General features: G+C 52.5%; 1 protein-coding gene across 2 annotated transcripts; it reads left to right on the forward strand.

The window, feature by feature from the left end:
* Positions 1-3,194: 3,194 nt before the first annotated feature.
* TECTA (tectorin alpha) lies at positions 3,195-23,376 on the forward strand. 2 transcript variants are annotated; one of them, XM_071768888.1, is made up of 23 exons: positions 3,195-3,258; positions 5,183-5,316; positions 5,875-6,162; positions 8,102-8,239; positions 8,726-8,891; positions 10,202-10,614; positions 10,899-11,469; positions 11,985-12,577; positions 13,041-13,614; positions 13,853-14,463; positions 14,785-15,346; positions 16,490-16,689; positions 17,327-17,710; positions 18,340-18,626; positions 18,725-19,005; positions 19,158-19,268; positions 19,640-19,842; positions 20,058-20,221; positions 20,368-20,616; positions 21,079-21,241; positions 21,518-21,605; positions 21,747-21,863; positions 22,327-23,376. In XM_071768888.1, the coding sequence occupies exons 1-23, from the start codon at positions 3,195-3,197 to the stop codon at positions 22,419-22,421; spliced, it is 6,456 nt and encodes a 2,151-aa protein (XP_071624989.1). In that variant the 3' UTR covers positions 22,422-23,376. The 2 variants fall into 2 exon arrangements, with proteins under 2 accessions (XP_071624989.1, XP_071624990.1); XM_071768889.1 differs by lacking the exons at positions 19,640-19,842; positions 20,058-20,221; positions 20,368-20,616; ... (2 more) ...; positions 21,747-21,863; positions 22,327-23,376 and having other exon boundaries at positions 3,200-3,258; positions 19,161-19,260.
* Positions 23,377-24,809: the final 1,433 nt, after the last annotated feature.

The following is a 24,809-nucleotide window of genomic DNA, read 5'->3' on the forward strand; positions in this document are numbered from 1 at the left end:
CTCTCTGTTACCTGCTCCATGTCCTTGGTTGGACATCCAGTTGTCTGCCCTGGGCTGGGCCAGCTCCCTCAAAATGAGAATGAGCCAAGGTACTGCTTGCAGTTGCTTTGCTGAGGTCAAGCAGCCAGAGGCTCCCTTGCCTCTTATTTTAATGCATTTTTTTTTCCTTAAAGTCAGAGCTAGGAAGAGAAAAAAAAGAACTGACTCTGGGGGTTGCTGTGGAGGCAGTGTGCTGCTCAGTGCCCTGATGTACTAAGAGAACTCTTGAGTAGGATACAACTCTTCTGAAATGGACTTACTAAACACACTTGCAGAAGCAACCGGGGTCATAAAGGACTCCCCACCCAAAAGTCAGGAGTGAAAATCCTTCTTCTGCCACAGCTGGGCTGTGTGGTGTTGTTAGGGCTGTTTCCCCACACTGGAGTGCTGGGCTGCATCACTCCTTGCCTTGCCTGAGCCTTAATGCAGGCAGTGCAGGAAGCTCTGTAATGGGGCTCTGCCCAGTGCTTCCTGCACCCCTTGGCCACTGTTCTGCCTCTCCTCTGACACTGATGTGAAGGAAACTAAGGCAGAGTTCTTCTCTCAGGCTGCAGAAGGGGGCTGGATGAAGAGCTGTGGTCTCTGCTGTGCAGGCTGAGGCTCTCCAGGGCCAGCAGCCATCCCTGCACACCCTCTGCAAGGACAGTCATCATGGCTGGAAACACCACAAACTGCCAGGGAACAACAAACACCCAGCTCAGGTGGCCACAGGGGTGTCCCTCAAGGCAGCTGTGAATCTAACAAAGCTCCTGAGCAGCTGCTGTGGGAGGTGGAGGGCAGGGATGATGGAGCTGGAGGAAAGGCTGGGATGTGGGTGCTCACATCAGAAGGGGGATAGTGCTGGGAGAGGAGTTCAGCAGTGAATTTGCAGGAATGCCATGCAGCCCAGGCACTGGAGGCAGGGAAAATCCCTGTGGAAATTGCAGATTGTAGGAGTGGAAATGATACTAAAGCTCAGAGCAGTCCCCCAGTTAAACTCCTCACCAGCTGGAGTAAAAATTCCTTTCAGAGAGGATGGAAATGGGAATAGCAATGAAACCCCCCGCTGTGGATTTGGTGAGAATGCACTGCACTGGGTAAGTTTCTCTTCTTCCACCTTTCCAAGCAGAAGTAAGTTGCATTACACAAACTAAAGCAAGACTTGGATGGAAAAGTAACTCCATTGAAGCTCTGGGGCACTGCCTTTGAGTGGTGCTTTAAGCCTCGCACGGTTTAATGCTAATCCTGTAACATTATATACATGGGGCATTTTTTTTCACTTACACAAAGGAGGAGGGGGCTCAATTCTTCTGACTTTTTTTTTTTTCCTTCAGCAAAAAGAGATGCTGAGCAGCACAGCCACGAGCCCAGCTCCAGCTCACTGACATTTCCATCTGAATCCACCTGAAGGGGGTGAGGTTTTGGGGAAGAAAGAGGCTCCTCTCCCTCTCCAGGCCAGAATCTGATCTCCAGATTAGTGTGCTGGTTATCAATAGAGGCAACAGTTGTGATTGCAACTCAACACTCCTCCAGCCCTGGAGCAGCATTGAAGAAAAACAGACTTTTCAGTTGCCAGAGTGAGGGGACTGAGACATCGTTTCAGTCATCAGCAATATTTGGCAAAGGAGGACCGGCATGCATTCTCCACTGACATAGGATTTCTCCCTGGTCTACCAAGATTGGTCTAAAATTTCAGACCTGATTATTCCTCTAGTCTATGAAACAGGTTGGTAATTTTTTTTTTTCCCATACCTAAAAAAAAATCATTTTTTTTTTAAATGTGATATGTTAAGTAATTTAGTCTTTACTGTCTGTCGTGTTTCCAAGGCACTGCCTTGTCCTTGGACTGCCATGATCTCCACTACTCGTTGCCTGCTTGGTCTCTGCTAAGAAATCTGCAGTCACTCTGATTTATGATCTATATAAAATTCTCTCGTCCTCCTTTCATCTTTTCAAGATAGGGAATGCAGTAAAACTTTTCCTGTGGCAGAATGAGTTTTTCTCGACGCAAAACCTGGTTGCTGGGAGCAGGTTGTGGTGCAGGGAGGAACTTTCCTTCCACCCTATTTCTCACTTTCCAGGCTCCTGGAAACAGGAACCAAGTGTAAGTGATGTGGGACAGGTGATGCCACGTTCCCTGCTGTAATCCTGAGCTGTATACTCTATGGATTTGTGGGGATATATTTAGGAGTTGGATCTCTTGGTCCTCATACATTATAGAAAGAGATCTATGGATAGAGAATTGGGAGGTGCTGGGTTTTGTTGGTGGTGTGTCCTGAAGTGCATTGGGACATGAGGTTGTGAGAGGCTGACGTTGAAAATAAGGCTGTAAGTCATGTCTAGGTGTAGTTTGTGTCTGAAGCTGAGGTGTACTTTTCCAGCAGAGCACAGGACACCTTCCTGAGAGCTCCAGGTGAGAGCCTGCACGTAACAAAAAGAAGCAGCGGGCGAAGAAATCAAAGCAGGTGTTTTAGTGCTATTTTCAATTGGATTAATAAGGAGTAACAAATTGCATTAGGCACGGAAGGAATTAGAGCTGGCAGAGGATTTTGCTTCCATTTCACCCAGCCCCGTATCTGCTTCTCTCTCTGTCATTGATTCCTGTACAGCAAGGAGTTGCCCAGCTGTGTAAACGTTTGTGCTTCTTCCACACTTGTCAAAGAGGGTAAGTGAGCACTGTGTAAGCAGCCAGCACAGAGGATTAGTCAAAGCAGGGTCTGAAACCCCTTAACTATCAGAGCCCAGGCAGCTCTGGTGTCTGGAGCAGGGAGAAGCTCTTTCCCTTGTGCCTGTGCTGGTGCTAAGCGGATCAGGGAGGAATTACTTGTGAACTGTCAGGAGAAGAGACAGCCCGTGGAGAGCCGGGGGGTTATTTACAACTTCCAAGCACTGCGTGAAATTAACAGCAGCTTTTCAGCGTGGGTTATGGGCTCGCTTTGGCAATACCTGCAGGGTGATTTGCTGCTCTCACCCGGGAGGTCTCATTACACCACTTCATGTTTTGTGTCTGCCCAGCAGGTGAGGGGGAACCTCCGGCCCTGAAGCATCCGTGTGTGCCTGGGGTGGCTGGGCAGCTCCAGGAGGTGATGGTGATGGGCATCATCACCTGGGGCTTGCTGGAGGATGCAGTTTCCTACCGATGTGATGCATGTCCAGGTTTCTTTCCTTCCCCTAGGATGAACAAGCGAGTGTTTCTTGGAAGCTGGGTGGCTCTTTTGGTGCTAACTGCACGGCAGAGAGGTGAGTATCTCCCCAGCAGGTATTAGGAGACTTATACTGGCTGTGCTGGGAGCAATGCTGTGCCCAGAGACCCCAGAAGTATAGAGGGCTTGGAAGGCACCCCCAACCCCTTGACTGGAGCAAGGACAAGAACCAGGGTGAACTGAGTGTTTCCCATGGTGAGGGAGGAACCGCTGATTTTAAGGTGGGTGTTAAATGAGGAGACTGGGCTGCCTTCGTGGGTGCCAAATTTGCACAAGTGGCAGTTTATATCATGGGAGATGGATTGGCAGCCTGTGCAAATGGCCCTCACTTCATCAGCAGCAATCAGGGGATGATAGTTGACACTGACAGAGGAGCTGGCACACCATGCTCAGTATGAAGCAGGCAGAGATGGGGAGACACAGCGGCCACAGGAGTTGCTGAGCTCGGTGAGCATTTTATGTGTGCATTCACAAAGCATTTATATGGCTGTGTGTGCACCTATGGGACATCCTGGAGGTTGTGATGGTCTGGCCAGTTGCTGTGAAACAGGAGTTTGGTCATTTTCTGGTGTTAGGACTGCTGAACAGGCTTCCATCCAGTAAGGGCAAATCGGTTGAATGACAGCAAACCATCATGGTTTGAGGGTAAGGAGGTTCCCCTGGAGTGCTGACACAGGACATCCAAGAGCAGAGGTGGAGGTGCCTCTGGGAGGGTGGCAGGGCTGCAGCAGGAAGTCTCTCCCTGTGCTCACGCCCCGTTGCTTGTGGTGCACTGTGGTTTGTGACATGGTGCACGCAAAGCTACAATAATATTGCACGAGTAGTGCCAAAGAAACTGGCATCAGGAAGTTTTTTGCTGCATTTTCTGTTAAAAGAAGAGGTAAAATCCATGTCTTGTTTCTATGCCTCAGCTGTAATAACTCATGTGGTGCATAGCAGCTGGGAAATGACTCGTTTTACAACCTGGCAGCCAGAGGAGTTTGGCCATGGCCTTTCAGCTACATCTCTGAAACCAGACTTGTGGCACAGACACTGCCACACGCCACCTCCCTTTATATCTCCCGGGGCACTTGGGCCACATATTTGTGCTTTAGGAAGTCAGGATGCCAGTGGGTTAGGCCAGGCTTCTGCCATCTCCTTTTCTCCAAGGAATGTCAAACTAAATGTGCCTGTGAGGAAGGGTCAGCCAGTGACTCTCCCTGCTCCCAGGCAGGTCTGAGCAGGGAGTATCCTCAAGAGAGAGCATCCCCCAGCTCAGGCAACTCCGAGTGCCCCTCCTGCATCCATAAGGACAGGGCACGGAGCAAGCTGTCCTTGGCTGGAGGCCCCTACACAAAACAGGGTAGGGCCTAGGAAATAAAAGCATGTCCCAAATCCAGGCAAACAGAGCCGGGATTGTTCAGAGCCCGGCAGCTCATGTCGGCTGAGATTGAATGTCGTGAGGACAGGGCTCTGCTTTTCTACATCAAAGAGGGGAGGAGGGGGAGGAAAACCCAGCAAAATCCCTGTTTGCTCTGTGGGGGAGCCACACCAGTACCTAACTGCAAGAAATGGGGTATGAGATGGCTGCAGAGATCTGGAACAGGGAAGGATGTGTGCCCTCAGGCCACAAGTGCCCGCTTGCAACTGAGGCTGATAGATTTTAACTGGCTAGAAAGAGGCAGGCTTGTCTTGAAACACATCAAAACAGTCTTCTGAATTAATTTTAGGAGAGGTTATTGTGTTCACCAACACTGCTTTTTAGCAGGAAATCTAATTTTGCCAGGAAACGTCAGAACATCTGTGACACCTCAGGCTGTAACCCAGTGCCAGGAACCTTTGGGGAGCTGGAGGGGGGGCTGGCCCTGGTGCCCAGTAGGGCTTTGCCACAGAGACAACCCCAAGGCCCCCACTATGGCCTGTGTGAAGTCAAGACTTGTTCTGACATTGCCATCAAGCCTCTCTTCTCCCTCTTTTTGCAGCTCATACCATGGCGAATCTGTATCCATTCTGGCAGAACGACACGAGAACACCCAAAGTTGATGATGGAAGCTCTCCTGAGATCAAGATCTCTGTCCCATTCATCTTTTTTGGAGCCCCATACAGAAGCATTTATGTAAGTGGAGAAGCAGACCTTCACTTTACTCTTTTTCTTGCCGATAGTGGCTGCATTTTAAACATGCTCTCCTTGTCATCAGGAACCAGAAGATTTATTAGCACCTACCTGACAAGTTCTTAGATTTCATGAACTGATAGGTTTTATGATTAAGAAAGTCAAAGGTATATTTAATGGGCTAGTGTTCATGGGGAAGGACTATAAAAGGCAATAAATTTTCTTTGTAGGTGATTAAATGGCACAGCAAAGCTAAGGCCTTGACACAAGGAACATTATTCCTATACCATGACAAGAAACAGGAACATGCAGAGGCCCACAGGGGAAAAAAAGGGCAACAGTTTGGACCTGTTTTGTCCTGCTTGTGGCTTTTGGGAGCCTTTGGGCTCCACTGGTAGGATGAAGTGGAATTTTTGCCTAGGTGATGAGGCTGTCTCCTTGGGTGTCATTACTGTAAGCCACCTCGTGCCACAAGTCACTCACCACACGTTTTCTGATAAACCAGCAGCTTTCTGCTACCTGCAGAGGCTTCCTCAAAGCAAACTGGATCTGTTTGTGTAGGTCAACAACAATGGTGTGATTTCCTTCAATGCACTGGTCAGCCAGTTCACACCAGAAGCCTTCCCACTGACGGATGGACGAGCCTTCCTTGCACCCTTCTGGGCAGATGTGCACAATGGCATCCGGGGAGAAATCTACTACAGGGAGAGCACTGACCCTGAGCTGCTGAGGAGAGCCTCCAAAGACATCCGTAAGCACTTCAAAGACATGTCCTCTTTCTCTGCCATCTGGATCTTCATTGCCACCTGGGAGGAAGTCACTTTCTATGGAGGAAGCAGCACAACTCCGGTAAGAGCGATCAGGATCAGCTCTGCTTCTTTGTGGGGGGTGTTTGGTGCTTAACTGGATGTCCACGTGTTATACACTCCTATTTTATCTGTCTTTATGTCTAAGTCTGAGGGAGTCATTTTGTGTCCCCTCTTCACAGTTTCCTTTTGGGCAGAGGACCACCATGGTCCTTTTGCTTGGTTGTTTAGGATGAGCCCGTGTACTGTGAGTGCCAAAAACTGACTGCTTCTGTCTGGAGGAGTTGCCTCTGATAAGCAGTTTAGCCCTTTTCCATTTGTTAGAGAGGCACGAGATTTAATGCATATTTTTTGCCAGTCCTGGCAGCTCTTGTAGAAAAAAATATACATATATATATATTTGCAGACAGCAAGCAATATAGAGATTCGTGTATTTCCTGAAGAATTGCATTTGCAACACAGTGCAATTTATTTTGTTACAGAGCAGCCTCCCCATTCGATAGCAGCCAGGGCTCCAGGCTGGCATGCAGAACAGTGCAGCTTAAGCAGGAAATTCATCAGAATGCAAAAAATCAATTTATCAAATGTGGCCTCGGGGTTGCTGCTGGTTTCTGTCTCCTGAACAGAGGGGTCCAGTTTCCAAGAGACCTACTAGATGGCCAGGGTGCTCCATGCATGCTTGGCCATGACCACCATCCCTCCAAGAGGCACCTTGGATGGAGCAGGGTTCCATCCAGAAGACCCTTATGCAATTAGGGTCTTCTGAGCTCATGGCCATGGGAAAAGACTTGGCAAAGGTGACCACGTGTGCCAAGGCCAAATCCCAGGCAAAGGATGCAGGAGTGGAAGCAGTGGCTTCCCACGAGCATGCTCTCCCACTTGCCCTGGTGTGAACTGTGCCATGTGCAGCTGCTGGGAGGCAGCTCTGCCCACACCTCTCACTCTCCCTGACAGCTCGTGCACGCTTCCTCGCCCCCGTTTCCAAGATTTCTCATGGCAGGAGCCTAACGTTGCCTTGGGAAGTGACATCCCTTGTGGCACTCGAGTAGTGAGTGCAGCCCTGGGGTCCCATCCTCAGTCTTCAGGTGAAGCCTGAAGCACCAATAATCAAATCAAACTAGCAGGTTTGCTGTTATGAAGTGGTGCAAAGTCACCCCCAGCCCCTCAGAGCTCTGCTGTCACCCCTTCATCCAGCAGCACCCATGACCTGTTGTTAGCATGGAACAGCTCAGCTCTCCCTGGCAGTGTAAGACCCAGTGCTTCCCAGCATGAGGTGTTTTGATCCATGTGTTTTTCCCATCTCCTGATCGTTGCTTCTGTGGCTGTGGTTTCCTTCAGAGTTTGCAGTGCCCAGGTAGCTGGGCTCCTGGGATTGCTCTGGAATAATGAAGAGAGGGGCAGCCCACGCTTTATCCCATGCTGGAATCCTGCTCGCTGCAGGAACTGGGAGCCAGGCTGGTGGTTGTGTGGATGTAGATGGAGTCTGGGGAAATGCAGAGTCATTTCCAGTGAGAGGAAGAAAGTGAGCAGCAGACTGAGCAGGTAGCAAGGGGATTTGGCAGCCAAGCCAAGAGTATAATGTACACAGCTGGCTTGGATGTAATCCACTGCTAACAGCACTGTAGGATGTGGATGTGGAAGGGAACCAGGTAAGATAGTGGAGTGAGGAATAAAGCTGAGATAGCGTAATGGAAGATAAGAAGCCATAACAACCCCAATCCTGACGACTGCTTTTTCCCCGTGAGCTTATTCTCATGCTGCCATCTATTGGTGTGAAAATGGATCTGAGGAAGTCTTGGTTTTCCCAGGTGGAGGGCAGCAGTGGGAATGGGAGCTGCGAGGCAGTCGTGGCCCTGAGGGTGAGCCTGGTTCAAGTCTCATCCAACTTCTGCTGCTCTGCACCACGAGGGCCAGAGACCAACATGGCAAGCAGTGGGATGGGAGCAGTCTCACCTTGTGAACATGCTTATGGTTTCCAACAGGTGAACACTTTCCAAGCTGTCCTGATCACAGATGGAGTGTCATCTTTTGCCCTATTTAACTACCATGAGATCAGCTGGACCACGGGGACAGCCAGTGGAGGGGACCCCCTGACTGGCCTTGGTGGGGTGATGGCCCAGGTGAGGCTCTTCTTCCCTTATCCCCATCCCTGTCAGGCTCTGTCAGAACTTTCTGGAGCTTGCCTGATGTATCTGTGTTCACTCATGCTACTTGCTGCCTCAACATTCCCAGCACTGGCCTTGCAATCCCACTGCTGGATACATGGAACAAGCACTCCAAAATTTGCCAGTCCAGCTGCCCAATGGGGATTGAGGTTCCCTGGCTAGGGAGGGCCTCTCCATCACTTTATCTCAGCCACTCACCACCCATACATCTCTACATACACATGTATAAATAAGTCCATAAATGTATCAATATACATCCATACTGCTGAGGTTTTTGCTTACATGCAAACTACCTGAAACCTGAAATCCCTGAAAAAAAAGATATTAAAACAAAAGAAGATATGCTCAGGAGTTACTGCAGAGCACAGAGGTGCAGAAATGCAGCATCACTTTCATGTGGCAAAGATGTGTGATGACGTTTTCTCTCTCTCTCTGTTTTAGGCTGGCTTCAATGGTGGAAATATCACCAACTTCTTTAGCATCCCAGGCTCCAGAACCCCAGACATAGTCAATATTGAAGAAACAACCAATGTTAACATCCCTGGGCGCTGGGCTTTCAAAATAGATGGCAGAGAAATAGATCCAGCCAATGGCTGCAGCTTGAGAGGTAAGAACTTGAGTGTTACACAGGAATTAAATACCACAGAGCCATGCTCTTGATTCTTTTCTGTGATGCTGATGATGGTAATTTCCCAGGAAAAGTAATTTCCTTTTGCCTCCAGAATAGGAAAGGTGGGAGTGTGCTCCTTTTTCCTTTATTTCTGCAAGAAGAATAGCAGGTTTTCTGGGCAGGGCCATGTCCCAGCACCAGTTACAGTGTCTGTGCACATCACCAACAGCATGAGGATAGAAAGGGCTTAAAAAATGCACATAGTGACCGCACAGGGATTCTGCTGCTGAGAGGTTATTACATCATTTGAGAAATAAAACTGTCAGAAGTGCTCTGCTCTGCTCCAGGAATCTTTCTAGCAAGAGAAAATTGTCACTTGCTGAATGACACTAGAGAAGTCACCACTCTGAAATACCTGGCTTATCTTTGTCCTGGTTTAGGACTTTGTAACAATGTTCATGAGATCTTGAGGCTCTTGCAACCCCTGTGGAGGTTTCAGGATGGAAGTTTTTCAGGATGGAGGTTTTTCAGGATGGTTTCAGGAAGCTGCTGACCTGAGGAAGAAAGGCAGGACATTGCAAAGGGGCTGAAAGGCACCCTCAGCTTTGCAGGTGACCGGGGCAGCACTGGGTTTGCATTTCACAGTGGGCAGCCAGTTCTCCTCCACAAAAGGAGAGGCACTGCAGGGCCCACCATGCCCACGTCTTCTGCATCAGGACAGTTGGCACAGGAAGCCTCACAAGTGGGTCTTGCTAAGAGGAGATGATGTTTGTGGCAGGGAACTGGAAAATATCTTTTTTTGTAGGAGGCAGGAAAGAGAACAAAAAGTTTAGGAGAGGTAAATTCAGGCAGTGTGCACGGTGGAAGCCACATGCATGGGAAGTGTGAAAGACAAGCAGATGGAGGAGAGGGAAACTCTCATGGGTATTTGCCACCCTTGTTCTCCTGTCTTCTCTCTGCCTCTCATGTCTCTCACCAGCCAAACCTGCCTCCCTTTATAGTGCTGCCATCCAAAAAGTCTGCTCAGTGTATTGCCTTGTGATCACTCAGCTCTTCCCATCATCACTGGTGTGTGGTGTGCAAGTTGCTCTTTGGTTTCATAACTACTACAAGTCCTTTCTGAATGGGCTTTCTGAATTGCCTCTGGGATACTGATGGCAGAGCTGCTTTTCAACTGGCAAAGTTAGGTGAATGGAGGGATTATGGAGATGGCAACATAGCTGAAGGATGTGCTGCAGTCAGAGCATGCACCTCTGTCTGGAGGAGTGATACAGCGTGGTGTTTTTCTCCATTTCTGTCTTTTTTAGGCCAGTTTCTCCGCCAAGGGGAGATCTTCTGGGACAATGCCAACTGCACCACCAAGTGTCGCTGCTTGGACTTCAATAATGAGATCTTCTGCCAGGAGGTGGCTTGCAGCCCCTTTGAAGCCTGCGAGCTGAAGACCAAGTTCTTCCAGTGCGTGCCGGTGGAGAGCAGCACCTGCGTGGTGTTTGGAGATCCGCATTACCACACCTTCGATGGCTTCCTCTTTCACTTCCAGGGTTCCTGCTCCTACCTCCTCGCCAGGCAGTGCTGGCCAGGCTCCCAGCTGCCCTACTTCAACGTGGAGGCCAAGAACGAGAACCGAGGCGGCTCCTCCGTCTCCTGGCTGAGGGATGTATTTGTGGAGGTCTACTCACACAAAATCATCCTCCCCAAGGGCAGCTTTGGGAAAGCAAAGGTAAGAGCCTCACTGAAAGAGGAGAACTTGCCAGGCTGGCTCCTCCAAGGTGGCAGCAAGACCATGTCAGCAGCCCAGGGAGAATGGGGCCCCCGGCATCCCCTAGGGGGGGATGAATGACAGGCATGGCAGTCAAATGCCTGTCGTTTATCAACAGCTGTCCTTGTGTGCACATCCCTAACCCAAAGACCCTCTAACGTGGCTGTGTGGCTCCTGCCTGTGCCCCAGCAGGAATGCTTTGCAATTTCATGCACCAGCTCAGTCATCTGGTGTTGTCCCTGCAGGTGGATGACTTGATGGTGTCCCTGCCCGTCTCTCTGGAACTGGGAGCAATAAAAATCTACCCGAGTGGCTTGTCCACAGCCCTGGAGACAGACTTTGGCCTGCTGGTGACCTACGATGGACAACATTATGCCTCCATCTCCATTCCAGGCACATACATCAATGCCACCTGTGGGCTGTGTGGCAATTACAACAAGGACCCTGAGGACGATGCTCTGCGCCCAGACGGGAGCTTGGCCACGTCAGTGCCAGACCTGGGCGAGAGCTGGCAAGTGCCACATCCCGAGAGGAAATGCTCCTCTGGCTGCCTGGAAAACTGCAGCCTCTGTGATGCCTCCACGGAATCTCTCTATTTCACCCCTGAATACTGTGGCTTCATCAACAAGAGTGGGGGGCCTCTGCAGGAGTGCGGTGCCGTCGTGGACCCCACCCCCTTCATCCACAGCTGTGTCTACGACCTCTGCAGCTCCCGGGATAACGGCACCGGGCTCTGCCAGGCCATCCAGGCCTACGCCGCGGTGTGCCAGGCCCTGGGAGTCTCGGTGGGAGAGTGGCGTGCCCAGACGGGATGCGGTAAGTCTTGGTGCGCTCGTCCCGGGACCTTTCCCCTCTGGAGCAGGGGAACGATTACAAGGGTCTTCCCATGTGCTGAGAAGTTGTTGGGGGAGAAATTCAAGGGAGGGAGTTAGGTGAGAAGAGATCGATTCGCTCCTCCCTGCAGCACCAGTTTTGTGCCAGGCACAGGGCGGGAGCTCCGTGTTACTCTGTGGGCTGTCAGGTGCTGTGGTGAGAGACGGAGGCTGGGCTGAGAAAGGGGGCTGTCCAACAGCACACTGCTTGGCCCACTCTCTTCCCTTTAAGGAGCTTTCTCTCTTCCCATTAAGGAGCTGTGGGTGGCTTGATGGCTCTGGGCCTGTTTTGGAGAAGCTATTCCATGGCTGGGGAGGCACCAGAGGGAAGAGGGAGGGCTAATTCCACGGGCAAGCAGGGCTCCCTGGTCACTCTGTGTTGTGGGAAAGAGGCAAATTGGCCTCAAACCATGCTGTAACACGCTTCTCCCGTTGTTTGTCTCCCCTCTGCACCCACAGCAACAGCCGTGCAGTGCCCGGAGCTCAGCCACTACTCAGTGTGTGCCAGCAGCTGCCCTGCCTCATGCTCGGACCTCACAGCCCCTCTGTCCTGCACCTCCCCGTGCGTCGAGGGCTGCGAATGCAACGAGGGCCACGTCCTCAGCACCGACCGCTGCGTCCCCGTCCAGAAGTGTGGCTGTGACGTGGATGGCCGCTACTACGCCATCGGGGAGTCCTTCTGGGCAACTCTGGACTGCACGGTGGAGTGCCAGTGTGAGGAGGGTGGGGAGGCCAGGTGCTTTGACACCACCTGCCCCGAAGGAGAGGTCTGCACCATCGAGAACGGCTACCGGGGTTGCTACCCCAAGCGGGAGAGCCTGTGTTTGGTGGAACAGAACCACGTGTTGCAGACGTTTGATGGCATCTCCTTCCCCTATCCCCTGGAGCACTCCTACACTCTGCTCAAAACCTGCCCAGAAATGCCAGATTTCATCGAGGTGGACATCATCCAAAAGAAGCCCGGGTCAGCTCCCGATGGACCACGCGTTGTGCGGATCCAGGCGGTTGGCCACGAGGTGAAGATTGGAGGCACCAGCCTGCTGGAGGTCAAGGTAAAGGTGATGTGTTCAGGGTGGCCCATCCCAGGGCTGGCACGGGAGGCAATTCTGGCACTGTGATCCACTGTGCCTTTGGAGAAGGGCTCAGGAGTCTCTGGCCATGGGGTGCTCCCCAGGTTGGGTGGCCCTAGGAGGAAGGCCACAGGGGCCATCACATGGAAGCCTTTTTGGTGCCTGTGAAGTTGTCACAGTGCTGCTGTTCCTGTTTGCTGCCTGGGTCATCTCAGGAGACTGTTCTGATATCCCAGTTGTCTCCCGCAACTTGTTTTTTCCTTGCAAAAACTTTTTTTATGGGGGAGAAGCAAGGAGTTTTTATGGGGAGACCAGCTGCATGTCCTCACTCAACAGAGGCTCTGCACCTTGAGGGGTTGGGTGCAGGTCAGGAAGCATTTAGTGTATGGCCTCACAACGTTGCATTGCTTTCCCTGAAGCATCTTAATCTGCTTGTTACTTGTAGGTGAATGCTTATGACATAGAGTTGCCCTATTTCCACCCCTCTGGCCGCCTGGAAATCTACCGTAGCAACAATGGCACCGTGATGGAGTTTGAGGAGCTCCTGGCTATCAGCTACTATGATTCAGGCCTCCTGGAGATCCACCTCTCCACCACCTACTTCAACTGCACCGGAGGCCTGTGTGGTTTCTTAAATGGCAATGCCAGTGATAAGTTCTACCTTCCCAAGGGCAAGTTCACAGACAACCTGGAGCTCTTCTTGGAGAGCTGGACAACGTTTGATGAGATCTGCAACGGGGAATGTGGGGACCTCCTCAAGGCTTGCAACAACGACTCGGAGTTGCTCAAGTCCTACCGGAGCCGCTCCAACTGTGGCATCATCAATGACCCAACCAACAGCTCCTTCCTGGAGTGCCACAGTGTGGTCAACGTCTCTGCCTACTACAGGACGTGCCTCTTCCGGCTGTGCCAGAGTGGGGGCAACGTGTCAGAGCTATGTGACTCTGTGGCACGCTACGCCACTGCCTGCAAGAATGCTGAGGTGGACATTGGCCAGTGGAGGAGCCACAGCTTTTGCCGTGAGTCCACCAGAGTTTTTCAGTTCCTGGGGATAGGGCTGTGATGCGAGGAGGGTGATGGCTGAGAGGAGAAGGGGTTGCAAAAGAGGTGGGAAAAGCTGATGGTCATCAAGGTGCTGAGATTCTTTCCCCTCTTGCTTTGTTACCCCAGTTTCTGCTCACTCCATCCCTACCTTTTCCCTGTCCCCCCACCCCATGCTGCCCTGGGAACTCACATTCCATGTGTGTCACCCTGCAGCTCTCGCCTGCCCGGAGAACAGCCATTTCGAGGAGTGCATGAGCTGTGTGGAGACCTGTGAGACCCTGGCCACGGGCCCTGTCTGCACAGACACCTGCAGGGAGGGCTGCCAGTGCGACGAGGGCTTTGCCCTCCGCGGCACCCGCTGCATTCCCCGCGGCGAGTGCGGCTGCAACTTTGAGGGGCGCCAGCTGGCCACCAACCAGACCTTTTGGATGGACATCACCTGCCACTTCCTCTGCTACTGCAACGGCTCCGACAACAGCGTCTACTGTGAGAATGTCTCCTGTAAAGATGACGAGTACTGCCTGGAGGAGAACGGCCTCTACTACTGCCATGTCCGCACTGATGCCTCCTGCATCATCTCTGGCTATGGGCACTACCTGACTTTTGATGGTTACTCTTTTGACTACCAGAGCAGCTGCCCCTTGGTCCTCTGCACCACGATCACTCGGCCGAGGGTGGAGCGCTCGGACACTTTCCCAGCATTCACTGTCACAGCCAAGAACGAGGATCGGGACACCTCTCTGGCCCTTTGGGTGAAACAAGTTGAGGTGGAGGTCTTCAACTACAACATTGTCATCCACCGTGCCTACAAATATACTGTGCTGGTGAGTGTGGGGCCAAAAGGGCCATGGTTATTTCTCCCCGCTGTGGCTCCCAAACTGCTGAGCGATTCCCTAGGCACAAGGCTGTATGGCTCACAAGGTTTTCCAGGGGTTTGGAAGCACATACACTCAGGCTCATCCCCAGCATGCCACAATGCACAGGTTTTGGAAGGGTCTTCCACTCCGGCTGCCTTCATTTGGATGCAGAGGCAAGGCTGATGGGGATCTTGCTCCAGGAATGCTGAACTACCCTCATTCATGTCCTCCTGTGGTAGCTCCAGTCATTGTTGCTACTCATGGTGCATCTTGTTTCCTTCCTCACAGGTCAATGATGAGCGTCTCTACCTGCCCCTGAAGCTGGGCCAGGGCAAAGTGAACATTTTTGCCTTTGGTTTTCACATCGTGGTTGAGACTGACTTTGGGCTGAAGGTGGTGTATGACTGGAAGACATTCCTCTCTGTCACTGTCCCACGCAGCTTCCAGAACCTCACCTACGGCCTCTGCGGCCGCTACAACGGCAACCCCGAGGATGACCTGGTGGCTGCAGGTGGTGTGCCAGCCACTGGTGTTGCAGACTTTGTCCAGAGCTGGGCAAAATGGGATGCATTCTGCCGTGTGGGCTGCGGCGAACGCTGCCCTGCCTGCGGGAAGGTGGAAGGCTTCTGGAAACCCCAGCAGCTCTGCAGCCTCATCCCAAGCCAAAGCGGTGTCTTTGCCAAATGCCACAGCAAGATCAACCCCAGCTTCTTCTACAAGAACTGTCTCTTTGACACCTGCATCGATGGGGGAGCCATGCAAACAGCCTGCAGCTGGCTGCAGAATTATGCCAGCACATGCCAAACGCAGGGCATCGCCGTTAAGGGCTGGAGGAACTTCACCTCGTGCTGTAAGTGCCACCTTGCCTCTGGGTCCTTATTCTTTAGAGGTGTTTCCTGGGGGTGTTCACTGTAGCTGTAGCACTCACTGGAGCTCACTCTATGGAGAAGCAGCAGAGCACCACATGGAGCACCAGCAAATGCCCACTGCTTCTGGGCCATTCACCTGGAAATGTCCCAATGACCTGGCAGCCAGCCCCTCCCATCCTTGCTGGGTGGGGAGCAGGGGTCAGGTCTGGGGTGCTGTGTCCTCTTGGTGTTGTTACAAACTGTGTATGGTAGAGTGGGAGCAGGGGTGGGGGAAAGAGGGAAGCCTCAAGTTCAAAAGGTATCAACAGTTCCTCTGTTGTTAAGCAGGACGTGTATTGCTCAGCTTCAAAGCCAGGAGCTGGTGTTTGCTCTGATGAGGCTGCATGCCCTTGCCAATAAGATTACGATGTGATGTTCAATTAGACTCCCGAGGGCTGGGGCCGTGAGCTTCTCTGGCAGCAAATCTCTCTGGCAAATCAAATGGGAAGTAATCATCTTCGCTAACAAGAGTGAAAATTAAATTTGTGCCGTTCTTCCTTCTAATGAGCAAACTCGTGGCTCAGGAGGCAATAATCTCACAGGGAAGGGGCAGTGAGGCCACTGAGGGGCATCCTGGAGGCTGGGTCTGAAGTGATCCCCAGTGGGACACAAGGAGAAGCAGCCAGCTCAGGGATGGGCAGCATCCCTCACAGGCTTCACTCTCTGATGGCCCAGCAAAAATACATCCCATAAATTGTGGGAGGCTCTGTGTGCTCCAGGGCCAGCACAGACATCTCTCCTGGAGGGAGGTGTTCATCTGGTGCCAAGGAATAGATTTGTTTGTGGGAGAGAGGGGAGCATGGGGAAACTGTTGTGCTGGACTCAGAGAGGGTGGTGAGTAGCAAAGTGTAGCTCAGCTCGGACTAAGCAGCTGGCAGACAGATTAGGCTGGAGAGATGAAGGCTGCCTTTCCGTGCTCTGGGTCCCTCTTTGGACAATGTGATCCATGTGAACCACCTTGGCAGGGGACTTAGCTGCCCAGGGGCACCAGCAGTGGGGATTACAACCCTGTGTGTGTCTGGCCTCTGGGTAGGTTTTGTCTGAGAGCTAATCTGTGTCTGTTTTGTCTTCTGGCAACACTGCAGCTGTCAGCTGTCCCCCCAACAGCCACTACGAGAGCTGCGTGTCCCTGTGCCAGCCCCGATGTGCTGCCATCAGGCTGAAGAGTGACTGCAGCCACTACTGCGTGGAGGGATGCCAGTGTGACCCTGGGTATGTCCTCAATGGCAAGAGCTGCATCCTTCCCCACAACTGTGGCTGCTACTCTGATGGCAAATACTACGAGGTACGCTGCTTGTGTCCTTCTCCTGAGGCTTTATCCCCCCCATCTTTCTGATATTTCTGGGCAGTCTGGTGCCCTGCGTGGGGATGGTGTGGTACCAGGTGGTCATACTGGGGCTCTTTGTCAGGCTCTTAGCCTCAGTCATCATGAGTGCCAAAGTGCAGCACTGCATGACTGTGTTATTCCAGGTATTCCATACCAGATAAAATTTCATGTGAAATTGACTTATTTGTAGCTGATGGATGTTATTTGGGAGAGTTTGATTCAGCAGGGTGTTGTGCTGGTGGCACTGCTCATATTACAGTAGGCTGTATTTTGTTTGCTGGAACTGTTCTGCATAAGGTGTCTTTGCACCTGTGACAAGACAGTATTGTGGCACTGTTGTGTGGGGGGCAAAAGAAAGGGGTCATGGAGCTATTTAGCATGCTGTGGTTTTTCTGCATGTAAAGGCAGTGAGGGAGGTGTGATGGCAATGCTGATTCCTTTTGGTAGCAGAGATGTTGCTAGGTAGCTGCAAGCTGCCAGCCTGTTCTTTGTGCCTTTTTCTCTGTCGTCATTGCCCCCTCTCACTTGCCATACAGCAGAGGACCCAAGTTGGGGATCTCCAGCCCTCCTGGCTGGTGACAGCTCCTTCTTTTAGCCCAAACAGCTCTTCTGGAACGGGGACTGCACCCGCCGGTGCCGCTGCTTCCGGCGCAACCTCATCCAGTGCGACCCCCGGCACTGCAAGTCGGACGAGGAGTGCGCCCTGCGCAGCGGCATCCGCGGCTGCTTCAGCACCAAGAGCTCCTTCTGCCTGGCGGCGGGCGGCGGCGTCTTCCGCACCTTCGATGGGGCCTTCCTCCGCTTCCCTGCCAACTGCGCCTTTGTCCTCTCCACCATCTGCCAGAAGCTGCCCGACTTCTCCTTCCAGCTCATCATCAACTTCGACAAGTGGTCCTCGCCCAACCTCACCATCATCTCTCCCGTGTACTTCTACATCAATGAGGAGCAGATCCTCATCAGCGACAGGAACACGGTCAAGGTAAAGGTCTCACCAGGGGTGTTCGCCCCCAGCGCAGCGGAGGAAGACTCCTGAGGAGGATGGCACATGAGAGGCTACACCAGGGCCCTTGGGAGGCTCTGTTGATGGTTTTGTGTCCTGGTCGAGGCAGCTCTAAGGGTGAGGGATGCGGCCATCATCGATTGGGCTTTGTGGAGGGATGCCAGCTGAAATGAAAGGGCTGGCTGGACTCAAGGCCATCTGCAGCCTGGAGTTTTGTAGTCACATGCTTGTCCACCTCTTGGAGGTGTGGCTGGACTTGTCCTTTTGAGCAGAGAGGAGTGCAGAGGGCTGGCTATTGCTCTGGTGTTGCTTGGTCTGTGAAGGACATAGTCCATGGCCTTTCCTGGTGAGTGATGAGCTGTAAGCTAGAGCCTCTGCATGTGAGTAGGTTCCCTTTGTGGTGCAGCCTTGTGCAGGTATTCAAGGGAAGCGGCACTGTCATAGTCACCTGTTGGGCCAGAAAGAGGAGGAGGATGATGCCAGCCCTAGCCAAAGACGAGGCAGGGTGTTGGGAGGCAGTTGTGGCCTGATTTGTGGGTGTCTCATGCTCATGTCCACATGCAGAGGGGATGGGAGGGATGTCAGCCTCACATCCTCTCCTCTGCCAGGTCAACGGCAGCCAAGTGGGCATCCCATTCGTCACGGGGCTTTCCACCAAAATCTTCAGCCAGGAGGGCTTCCTGGTCATCGACTCCAGCCCCGACATCCAGATCCGCTACAACGGCTTCAACATCATCAAAATCACCATCGGGGAGCGGCTGCAGAACAAGGTGTGCGGCCTCTGCGGCAACTTCAACGGCGACCGGACGGACGATTACGCGACGCTGCGGGGGAAGCCGGCGGTCAGCGGGGTGGTGCTGGCGCAGAGCTGGAAGACCAACGGCATGCAGAAGAGGTGAGAGGTCGGATGGCCCCTTCCCCGCCGGGCGGGAGAGGGAGCGGGAGCGGGGCCGGCCGCGACGGGAGCCCCCGCGATGTGTCCGGTGCCCACAGCTGCAACGAGCTGCAGTACTCGCAGTACGCCGCCTCCTGCGACAACGTCCAGATCCAGGAGCTGCAGAGTGACAGCTACTGCCTGAAGCTGACGGACATGAAAGGCTTCTTCCAGCCCTGCTACGGTCTCCTGGACCCCCTGCCCTTTTATGAGTCCTGCTTTCTGGATGGCTGCTACAACCACAAGAAGGTGCAGCTCTGCGGCTCGCTGGCCGCCTATGGCGAGGCGTGCCGCACCTTTGGCATCCTGGGCACTGAGTGGATCGAGAAGGAGAATTGCTGTAAGAGAGCCGGGGGCCATCCGGGTGGAGGGGAGCTGTGTCCCACAGTGGGAGAAGGAGGAGAGTTTCCAAGAGGGCAGGGGCTGTCAGAGGCACCTGCCCTGTGGTCTGAGGATAAAGATTGTCTTTGTGCTCTTTCTTGTGCTGTTTAGCAGGAGTGGTGGAAGACCCTTGCGTGGGCGCCGACTGCCCCAACCGCAGCTGTGAGATGGACAACGGGGGGGAGCTGTGTGGCTGCATCGAGCCCCCACCCTACGGGAACAGTGAGTCCTCTGGTCCTGGCCACAGGGCTGGCAGGGAGCTCTGTGGGTGGGCACTGGGCTGTTGGAGCACTGAGGCTTCAGGAAGGGGTGTGCTGAGGGCTGAGATGGTGTTTTGTGAGTGTGCAGAGTTCAGGATGGGAGTGGGGTGCAGGTCTGGAGTGCACGTTATGTGCAGGTCTGGAGTGCACACTATGGGCTCCCCTGGCTTGGGAGCACTTTGAGCAGCAGGGGTGTCAGATGGGCAGGGCATGCTGCAGGAGATGATCCCAGCCTATCTGTGGCAGTGAGGAGGAGGAGGGCCAAACAGGCCTGCACCCTGGGTCTGCAGTGTCATTCGTCATGATCTGAAGCTGTCTTGTCTTCTCCTCCAGCCACCCATGACATCATTGATGCAGAGGTGACCTGCAAAGCTGCCCAGATGGAGGTGTCCATCTCAAAGTGCAAGTTGTTCCAGCTGGGCTTTGAGCGTGAGGGGGTGCGGGTCAATGACCGCCACTGCCCTGGCATTGAAGGGGAGGACTTCATCTCCTTCCAGATCAACAACACCAAGGGCAACTGTGGCAATTTGGTGCAGGTGAGCCAGGTCACAGAGCATGAAGGTCTGGGAGTGAAGGCCAGGCTGTTCATCTTAGGTTTCTTCTTCTTTGGGGCTTAGGGAAAACAAAGGCAGATCTTGCAGCACCCAGTGATTCCTAGCCAGGAGGGACCCTTGGGGTTGTGCAGCTTGTCTGGGGGCCAAGGGGGGCAGAGATGACCAGTCTCAAGTGATGCCCCACATTCCTTCTGCAGTCAAACAGCACACACATAGTGTACAAGAACACAGTGTGGATTGAGAGTGCAAACAACACAGGCAACATCATCACCCGGGACCGGACCATCAACGTGGAGTTTTCCTGTGCCTATGAGCTGGACATCAAGATCTCCCTGGATTCGGTTGTGCGGCCGATGCTCAGGTAGGAGCTGGGGTGACCTGTGGAGCCTCTCAGGTCTCATAGGGGTGGGAGCATGTGAGCAGAGGGTGAGAATCTGAAGCAAGGCATCGAGTTGGGAGTTAGTAGCCTTTCCACCATCCAAACTGGATTTTTTTGGTCATTCTTAGTGTGATTAACCTGACGGTGCCAACGCAGGAAGGGAGCTTCACAACCAAGATGGCCCTGTACAAGAACTCCTCCTACAAGCATCCCTACCGACAGGGTGAGGTGGTGCTCACCACCCGGGATGTGCTCTATGTAGGGGTTTTTGTTGTTGGGGCTGATTCCAACCATCTGATCCTGATGCTGAACAAGTGCTATGCGACCCCCTCACGGGACAGCAATGACAAACTGCGCTACTTCATCATTGAGGGAGGGTGAGTGACTGGGGGCCAGGTGGCCAAGCATGCCCTAGTGGGGGTTTTTGTCTTGTCTTTTAGGGCAGGGGGGCTCAAAGGGGTGGTGGTGCAAGTTAGAGACCTTTTGGTTAGTGGGACAGTAAGTAGACCAAGATCTGGAAAGGTTAAAAAACAGAGGTCACGGACAGGAGTTGAAGATCTTAAGGTGGCTTAAGGATCACCAGCAAAGGTATTAGAAAAAGGTTATTTTAATATAGATTTATGAAAGTGCAACTTAACAGAGTTTGGTGGCAAGGTTTTGTCTTACTATGTTGAAAGGGCGTGTTTGGCTTAAAATTGGATTTACACAGGGATTGGAGGAAATGATATATGCAGGGATAGGGGAGATTTAGTCAGAACTGGGTTGGAATGATTTGCACAGAGATTGGGTTGGGGTGGAGGCATCTTGGGAAGCAAGGCAAGTGTTGGTGCTTTGCACAGGTGCCAAAACCTGAAGGACAACACCATTGGCATAGAGGAGAACGGGGTGTCATTGACGTGTCGCTTCCATGTCACTGTCTTCAAGTTCATTGGGGATTATGATGAAGTTCACCTCCACTGCGCCGTCTCGCTCTGTGATTCAGAGAAATACTCCTGCAAAATAGTAAGTGGAGCAATTGCTGAGGGGTTGCTTGCTTTGCAGGGTTCCAGCTGAGTGTGTGAGCCCAGCTGACCTGGCATCAGAGGTGGCCAGGGATGTAGCCCCAGGGGCAAGGCTGGGAGGGTTGTGTGTCCAGGTGCGGGGAGGAGAGCATCACCGTGGGCAGATCACCTCAGGGTGTCTCCAAGATCTGGTTGCAGGGTCCCTCTGGGAGGCTGACTGTCTGGGGAGGCCTGGATGGGGCCAAGAGTGACAGTGGCAGTGTTTATCCCCACACAGAACTGCCCTCAGCACACGAGGATGGCCAGTGCCTTCGCCGAGGAGGCCAAGGAGCAGATCCTCTCCGTGGGGCCCATTAGGAGGAAGCGTAAGTGTGTGTGAGCCCCAGGAAGGCTGCAGGGGTCTTTCTCGGGACAGGAATTGGTGTTGTACCAGTGGTACAACAGGGTACAGGGGCTTGGGGTCTGGGTGTGTTGCTCACATCTCCTCCTTTGCTCTTGGTGCCCAGGATCGGACTGGTGTGAGGACAATGGTGGCTGTGAGCAGATCTGCACAAGCCGGGCAGATGGACCCCTCTGCAGCTGTGTGACAGGGACACTGCAAGGGGATGGCAAGAGCTGCAGGGGCAAGTACTGGGGGTGGCACAGGAGGAGTGGGGGGCAAAAGTAGCAGGGGACTTCCATGGCCAAGACAAGGGGCCATAGGGGTAAGTGGCATGGGGAAGGTGGATGGAATGTGTGACGAGTCACAGACAGAAGGGAGCTGGGGGACAGGGAGCTGGACACACACTGTCCTTAGGGGTGCCTGGCAGCAGAGCCTTGGAGGGCAGACTCTGAAGAGGTGGCAGGCAGGCAGCTGCAGGGGGGATGATGGTGTGGAGTGTGGGGCAGCAGCAGGGCAGAGGCCATGGGTGTCGAGTCTGAGGGCCAGTTAAGGGGCTTGTGGAAGGGCACCCACCTATGAAGTGGGGCACCCAAGAAGACCTGGGACTGCTGCAGTTCGTGGGTCACTTGGGAGAGAGGGAGGCACCCAGTGTGTGTGTGCTGGGACCCCAGTTCACCCAAGTCTTGTTGCTGTTTTGTTGGCAGCCTCCAGCTCTTCAGGGGAGCACCGGGCCCGAGTGACCCTTCTGATGGTGGCCCAGCTGTGGCTGTGCTCAGCTCTGCTGGACCTGACTTCCTAGGTGCTGCTCTGCCACCCAGCCAAGTACTGTTCTCACCTCAGCCTGAGTCTTTGTAGGGTAGGAGACAGCACCCACACAGCACTCAAGCTGCCACCCACCTGTCCTGCAGTGTGGAGGCAAGAGAAGGACTTGATCTGCAGAGCGAGTGGACTTGGACAGAAAAGTGGCACGTGGCAAGCACAGTGGCAGTGAGGCAGAGCTGGATGTTTGCCAGCATCAGGGTGGGACGTGGGTTGTTTGTTGGTTATTTTTGTTTTGCAGTTTTCTGGCATCGATGTGGGAATTTGTTTGTTTGTTGCGTTTTGTTTTGTTTTTTTTTTTTTAATTTTCATCTTTCCATCATTGCTGTGGGATTCGAGGTGGGTTTTTCTTTTTTTCAGCCTTCCCTTGTAGCAGGCATGGTAGGGTGGCCCACACCCCTGTGGGACAGGCCAGAGCATGTGCTGTGTCCTCACATGGGTGGCCATGGGTCTCCACCATCCTTGAGAGCTGCTGTCTGTGTGCACATCCTCGGCCAGAGGTAGGTGTCACAGGCCAAGTCATGAGATCATTGTCATCACTGTCATCAGATGTCGTGACATCTCAGGAACATGCTGCCCTCTGGCTCTCTGGAGCTGAGGTGTGTGGCAGAGGGCCCCTAGGGGTCTAGGACACCTTTTAGTAGTGACAACTGGTCCCAGTGTTTGGAAAGAGGTGATTTTTAATGGGCAAGGACAAGAAGCCAGAGAAATAAGGGATGGAATTCCCTCCTGTGTTTGCATGGTGCACCAAAACAGAGTTCTTTGAGGGTCAGAGCAGGATTGGGGACTGTGGGTGCAGGGCAGTGTTGAGGTGGGAGACTCAAGAGCAGTCTTGGGGTGCTGGGGGGTGTGGGGGTGCTGTCTGTGTTGGAGTCTTCTGTTTGTACTCTGTGAAATGGCTGTGTGAGAATAAAATGTGTTGTAATCCTTCGTAAGCAGTGTGGTCCTGTGTGATGGCAGAGAGGATGGGGAGAGGCAGCTGGGGCCACAGGGATGTTGGGGGCTGGAGAGCATCCCCAGGAGGGGTTGGTTTAGGATCAGGAAACACAGTTCCTGATGATGCTTTCAGCCATAGTAAACATTCCTACTCCAATAATGTAAGTTTTTAGTAAGTCTGTTACAGCTTCTGCCCCCACATGCATTTGTTGGTGAGGTTTTTTGCACTACCTTCCACTGCTCCAGTTGTTAGAGTGAGCAGAAGGAGAATTTAGTGTAAGTCAATGGGATTTTTCCAGCCAGGGAACATTCCCAGATTTGGGAAAAGCAGCTCTTCCATACTTCAAATTAGAGATATTCCAGTACCAGCTGTTTGTGTGTGTTCATATCATAGGTTCCCTCCCTTTTCTCTGCTCCTTTACACCTTTGCACTTCTGCCCTCCACATGTTTATATTCCATTCTCATTGCATTTTCTTTCCATTTCTTCCATTAACTTCTCATTTCTCATTCATCCCTATTCTAATTTCTCTTCTATCTCTTCCCAGTTGCTCCCATTTCTCCTTCATACTAATTCAGTGTGCAAATTCTGCCAATTTTTCTTTCCCCCTGCCTTGACCCTTCCACCCACTTGCAGAACAGGGGCAAATCTGGCCCAGTTTCTGAGCCAGCTGTGTGGTGCTGATGCAATCAAGTCAATGTTTTCTGCTAGTACTCATGAATATTCATGACCATGCTAATGGTACTGGGGTTTTCAGCACAGCTGCCACAGCCTTGCACAAGAGGCCCAAATCTGCCCTCCTTCAGATGGAACTTGTGGTGTTTCAGCAGGGATTTGAGCAAAGAAATGCCCATTCTGAGAGGGGTTGGAGATAGAGTGTCACAGAGCATGCTCCTGTTTTGTACATTCTGGTACACAGTGATGGGCACAGAAAAGCTGGAATCATACCCTGGGTGAAAAGAGAAATGGCAGAGCTTTGAGTGACTGTCAGGTTTTCCTGTTTCATTGCCTACTGCTAAGTCACTACAGAGGCTTCTTAAACATTCATGTCCTTTCCCAACATGCACCAAGATATCCTCAGGATTAACATCAGAGCATGTTTTAAAATGTCAGACACTCTGTTTGGTACCTAAACAGATGTCTTTGGCCTTTAAAGTGTTGCTTTCACAAAAAGAAAAAAAAAAAAAATTAAAAATCCCTGCTCTTTTCCCATCAATATCAATTGTTTCCCAATCATCCATGTGCTTGTTTTTCAAAGCCCAGACTCAGTGCTCTGTGGTGCACAACACAGTGTTGCCACATTGAATTCCTAATGCCACAATGGGTTAGATGGTGTTTGTCATCACTCCAACCCCTACAATTACTACAGAAGCACAAATTTGATGATTTGGATTGCATGTCAAATTCACAAGTTGCCACCACGACTGAAATTT

Source organism: Heliangelus exortis, chromosome 26 (genome assembly GCF_036169615.1).
Source record: "Heliangelus exortis chromosome 26, bHelExo1.hap1, whole genome shotgun sequence".
NCBI lineage: Eukaryota > Metazoa > Chordata > Aves > Apodiformes > Trochilidae > Heliangelus > Heliangelus exortis.